This window comes from Pelophylax lessonae, assembly GCF_965119305.1.
Source record: "Pelophylax lessonae genome assembly, chromosome: 3".
Classification (NCBI taxonomy): Eukaryota; Metazoa; Chordata; class Amphibia; order Anura; family Ranidae; genus Pelophylax; species Pelophylax lessonae.
In genome coordinates this window covers 44,627,324-44,633,323 of record NC_138770.1, presented here as the reverse complement: position 1 = coordinate 44,633,323, position 6,000 = coordinate 44,627,324, and the positions used below count along the sequence as shown (strand labels likewise).

The 6,000-nt window shown below is 41.7% G+C and overlaps 1 protein-coding gene across 1 annotated transcript in view; it reads left to right on the top strand.

Moving 5' to 3' along the window:
- The window catches only part of LOC309550295 (uncharacterized protein), an 89,419-nt gene that overhangs the window by 62,949 nt on the left and 20,470 nt on the right, over positions 1 to 6,000 (top strand). Inside the window, exon 2 of the mRNA XM_082250697.1 lies at positions 1,442 to 3,064. Within this exon, the coding sequence (XP_082106823.1) occupies positions 1,442 to 3,064 (1,623 nt within the window). The remainder of the gene's footprint in view (positions 1 to 1,441; positions 3,065 to 6,000) is intronic.

Below are 6,000 nucleotides of genomic sequence, written 5' to 3'. Positions count from 1 at the left end.
ATTCTTTAACTTTATTTTATTAATATATATATTTTTTTTTTTAGTATTTTATTATTTATTTATTTTTTTAAATTTACACAGGAAGTCTGGAGCTAGAATTACTGCCCAATATCTGACATTTGTGGTGATATTTCACTTGTGTGGGACAATTGCTGCTTACGTGCGTGTGGGACTGATTCCTGCGTTTTGCCTTTGCGCAGAAGCACAGTGGGGGGACAGGGCCACTTTGAAAAAAGTTTAACAAAATTGATTTATTTTTTTATTCTATTCCATTTATACCATTCCTGGTTTCTGACATCAAAGTTAATTCATTTTAGTCTAGGTTCACACTTATGGGATGCGAGAAACGTAGCAAATCCTGTGCGTTTCCTGCATTGAATTTGCTCAGTGTCTACAGGTTCGGGGGGGGGGGTTCTGCACTATTTCAGCCTCACTTGCTTTGGAAGGAGAGATATGGGGTCTAATAGACTCCAGATCTCACCATAAAGAGGACCTGTCACGGCCCATGCTATCACAAGGGATGTTGTTCATCCCTTGTGTTAGTGATAAAGTTGATTTAAAAAAAATGAAAAGCACAGTGTAAATTTTTACAAATAAATAAATAATAAAATATTAAATAACCAAAATATTATAGTATAATATTAATAAAGTATATGAATAATAATAAAGTATAATATTAATTAAATAACAAATGTAAATAAAAAATGAAAAAATAATAAAAAAAATATATAAAAACATATATAAATAAAAATGATATAAAAATATCAAAAAATATAAAGCACCCCCCCCCCCCTTATGCTCACGCACAAATGGAAATGACGATCGCACCGAACGCAATAATCCTAGCACCAGACCTCCTGTGTATCTCTAAGCTGATAACCTATCAAAAGCTTTTAACAAGCCTTCACCTTTTAGAGATTTTTAGTTACTGTCGTTTTTCGCCCTTCCACAGGCGTGCGTATGTTCGGTATCTATTTACTCAGCATAACACCGTCTTTTATATTTTATCTACCAAAAAATTTGCATATTATATTGTATTTGTATGCAATAAAATTAATTAAAGTGTATGTTTTTTTTTCCTAAAAAATTTGCGCAAATATTGTGCGACGCAAAAAATAAAATGCAGTACCCGCCATTTTAATCTCCAGGGTCCCTGGTTTCAAAAAATATATAATGTTTAGGGGTTCTAAGTAATTTTCTAGCAAAAGCAAATGCTGATTTTTACACGTATGTGTGAAGTATCAGAATTGGCCTGGGGGTGGATAAAGAGAACCAGTCCTGGTTGAGTGTCCATTGTTTTGTTTGTTTATTGGGTGGGATCATTGATTTTTTTTTTTTTTTTCAATTGTCTCTTAGGTGTGTTTTGTGACCTTTACATTTCCTTTGTGCTCACACTGGCCACATCCTTAGCCTTGTCCTGTGGAGGATCTTCCCTGAGTAGACAGCTGGTTTTGGAGAAGAAGGAACTTTGTTCATTTCTCTCTCTCTTCTATACGTGATGGCGTCCTCAGACCTGAGAGAGGAGCTGGATTGTTCTATCTGCCTGAGCATTTATACGGATCCAGTCATGTTGAAATGCGGACACAACTTCTGCCGGGTCTGCATTGATCGTGTGTTGGATACACAGGAGGAGTCTGGAGATTATTTCTGTCCTCAGTGCAGGGAAGAGTTCCAGGAGAGACCTCCACTGCACAGAAATATAACTCTGCGTAACATCACTCAGCGTTTCCTGTCTTCTCCGCAAGATCCAGAGAAGACCGGGATCTCCTGTACTTACTGTATTCACTCCTCTGTACCTGCTGTGAAATCCTGCCTGCATTGTGAAGCTTCTCTATGTGATGACCATCTGAGAGTCCACAGCAAGTCACCAGAACACGTCTTATGTGACCCCACCACCACCCCGGAGAACAGGAAATGCTCCGTCCATAAGAAGATCCTGGAGTATTACTGCACCGATGGCTCTGCTTGTATCTGTATCTCCTGCATTAGAACTGGAGAACATTGGGGACACCAGGTGGAGACTCTGCAAGAGGCCTCTAAAAATAAAAAAAAGAAACTGAAAAACAATCTTCAGAAATGGATTACTAAGAGAGATAAGACAGAAGAAAGAGCCCAGAGTCTGCAGGAACACAGGGGAAGAGTACAAGAAAAAGCCGACGGTGAAGCAGAGAGAATCACTACCATGTTCAGATCCCTTCGGAGACATCTGGAAGACCTCGAAAAAAAGATCCTGGGTGAGATCTCCAGACAGGCAGAGTGGATCTTACGCCCGGTCAATGATCTGATCCAGCAGTTGGAATTAAAGATGGAGGAGCTGTCCCAGAAGATGCGTCATTTAGAAGAGCTGTGTGCCATGACGGATCCATTGACCGTCCTACGGGAACCAGAAACAGGTGACTTGTGTGATACTGAGGATGGAGATGATGAGGAGAGGGAGAGACACGATCAACTCCTCTATAATGGAGGGGATCTGGATTTGTCTGGGTTCTGCACAGATATGTCTGATTTAATAACGTGTATTATTGGGGTTACTGGAGGGATCTATATACAGAAAGCTGTAGACATATTATTGGATGAGGACACGGCTCATGCTGATGTATCCATCTCATATCATAAGAAGACTGTATCCAGGTCAGGCAGAGGCCGATATCGCCCATATAATTCAGAGAGATTTTTGAATTCTTACCAAGTCTTAGGCAGTCGGAGTTTCTCCTCAGGGCAACATTACTGGGAAGTAGATGTCCAGAAGTCCAATAACTGGAGAATCGGGATGTGTTATGGCAGTATATACAGGGACGGGGATGACTCCTTTATTGGATGTAATGAGGTGTCCTGGGGTTTGGTCAGGAGGGGCAAAGAGTATTCAATAGTACATGACAATAATTATATTGAGCTCCCTGACAATATTCCCGGTGGCCGAGTGCGGGTATATCTAGATTACGAGGCCGGGCAGATCTCCTTCTATATGCGTGACCCCATCCGCCACCTCCACACCTTCTCCGCCTTCTTCACCGAGCCCCTCTATGCTGTGTTGGGTGTATGGCATTCATATATATCTTTATCTTGAGGGGATCTGGATTTGACTGGTGCTTCTCATAAAATTAGAATATCATCAAATAGTTCATTTATTTTAGTAATCCCACAAAAGTAAGTACACCCCTCACATTTCTGTAAATATTTTATTCTATCTTTTCATGTGACAACACTGAAGAAATGACACTTTGCTACAATGTAAAGTAGTGAGTGTACAGCTTGTATAACAGTGTAACTTTGCTGTCCTCTCAAAATAACTCAACACACAGCCATTAATGTCTAAACTGCTGGCAACAAAAGTGAGTACACCCCTAAGTGAAAATGTCCAAATTGGGCCCAAAGTGTCAATAATTCGTGTGACCACCATTATTTTCCAGCACTGCCTTAACCCTCATGGGCATGGAGTTCTCCAGAGCTTCACAGGTTGCCACTGGAGTCCTCTTCCACTCTCCATGACCACATCATGGAGTTGGTGGATGTTAGAGACCTTGCGCTACTCCACCTTCTGTTTGAGGATCCTATTTTGCGATTCGGCACTGCGTGATTTTAACTGACAATTGCGCAGTCGTGCGACGCTGTACCCAAATTAAATTGACGTCCTTTTTTTCCCCCACAAACAGAGCTTTCTTTTGGTGGTATTTGATCACCTGTGCGATTTTTATTTTTTGGGCTATAAACAAAAAAAAGCGACAATTTTGAAAAAAATAACAATATTTTTCACATTTTTTTTTTTAGATGAAATTCTCAAAAAAAATGTAAAAATCAATTTTTTTTAACATTTTAGGCCAATTTGTTTTCTGCTAAATATTTTTGGTAAAAAAAAATTTCAATAAGCGTATTTTGATTGGTTTACGCAAAAGTTATTGCGTTTACTAACTACGGGAAAGATTTATGTCATTTTTATTGTTTTTTTTTTATCTAGTAATGGAGGCGATCTGCGATTTTTTTTTTTTTTTTTTTGCGGCGGGACTGCGACATTGCGGCGGACAGATCGGACCCCTGACTGACATTTTTGACACTTTTAGGGGTATCAGTGACATTACTACAGTAATCAGTACTATAAATATGCACTGTTACTGTAAAAATGACACTGGCAGGGAAGGGGTTAACTTTATTGGTGATCAAGGGGTTAAGTGTGTCCCTAGGGGCGTGGCTAGTGAAGTAACCACAGAGACATGCGATCCTATACAGCAGGATCGCATAGCCTCTGTGCCTACTTCAGTGAGAATGACAGACGGCTGTTTTTACATCAGCCGTCTGTCTTTCTCCCTCTCCTGCGGGAGATCGCGAATGGCCGGCGGCCATCGGAGCCGCCGGTCACTCGCGCTAGCTCCCCAGGGAAGGAGCGGGGACGGGCGACGTAGGTCTACGCCACTTTGCCCAGCAGCGGCAGAGTGCCGCAGTAAATCCTCGTTAAGCGGTTGGCAAGTGGTTAAAGTGTCCACATTGAGCCCAAAATGTCAATATTTTGTGTGGCCACCATTATTTTTCAGCACTGCCTTAACCCTCTTGGGCATGGAGATCACCAGACCTATACAGGTTACCACTGAAGTCCTCTTCTACTCCTCCATGATGACATCACAGAGCTGGTGGAGGTTAGAGACCTTGCGCTCCTCCACCTTCCGTCTGAGGATGTCCCATAGATGCTCAATAGGGTTTAGGTCTGGAGACATGCTTGGCCAGTCCATCACCTTTACCCTCAGCTTCTTTAGCAAGGCAGTGGTCGTCATGGAGGTGTGTTTGGGGTCGTTATCATGTTGGAATACTGCCCTGTGGCCCAGTCTCCGAAGGGAAGGGCATCATGCTCTGCTTCAGTATGTCACAGTACATGTTGGCATTCATGGTTCCCTCAATGAACTGTAGCTCCCCAGTGCCGGCAGCACTCATGCAGCCCCAGACCATGACATTCCCACCACCATGCTTGACTGTAGGGAAGACACACTTGTCTTTGTACTCCTCACCTGGTTGCCGCCACACACATTTGACACCATCTGCACCAAATAAGTTTATCTTGGTCTCATCAGACCACAGGACATGGTTCCAGTAATCCATGTCCTTAGTCTGCTTGTCTTCAGCAAACTGTTAGCGGGCTTTCTTGTGCATCATCTTTAGAAGAGGCTTCCTTCTGGGATGACAGCCATGCAGACCAATTTGATGCAGTGTGCGGCATATGGTCTGAGCACTGACAGGCTGACCCCCCCACCCCTTCAACCTCTGCAGCAATGCTGGCAGCACTCCTACATCTATTTCCCAAAGACTACCTCTGTATATGACGCTGAGCACATGCACTCAACTTCTGTGGTTGACCTTGGAGAGTCCTGTTCTGAGTGGAACCTGTCCTGTTAAACTGCTGTATGGTCTTGACCACCGTGCTGCAGTGCAGTTTCAGGGTCTTGGCAATCTTCTTATAGCCTAGGCCATCTTTATGTAGAGCAACAATTATTTTTTTCAGATCCTCAGAGAGTTCTTTGTAATGAGGTGCCATGTTGAACTTCCAGTGACCAGTATGAGAGAGTGAGAGCGATAACACCAAATGTAACACACCTACTCCCCATTCACACCTGAGACCTTGTAACACTAACGAGTCACATGACATCGGGGAGGGAAAATGGCTAATTGGGCCCAATTTGGATGTATATTTGTGCTTAGAAGTGGATCGCATACATGAAACAAGTTTGTCTTTTCTTTTCTTTTCTTTTTTGTTGTTTGTTTGTTTAGTTTGCTTTGTTCTTTTTACCAGACAAAAAGTATACAGTATGTTGTTGTAAGATACAGACTAGGGGAAAAGGGAAAATAAATATTTTGTTGTAGAGTAAAACAAATTTCCTGATTGTCTTTTAGATACCTTTGGAATCTGTATTTGGAATGTTTGTACCTTTTTTACATTTTGTACAATAAAAACTTTTTCTTTAAAAAACAATGTGTCAGTAGTTGTATCTATCCATAATATAATGTGTCACAGTTAAA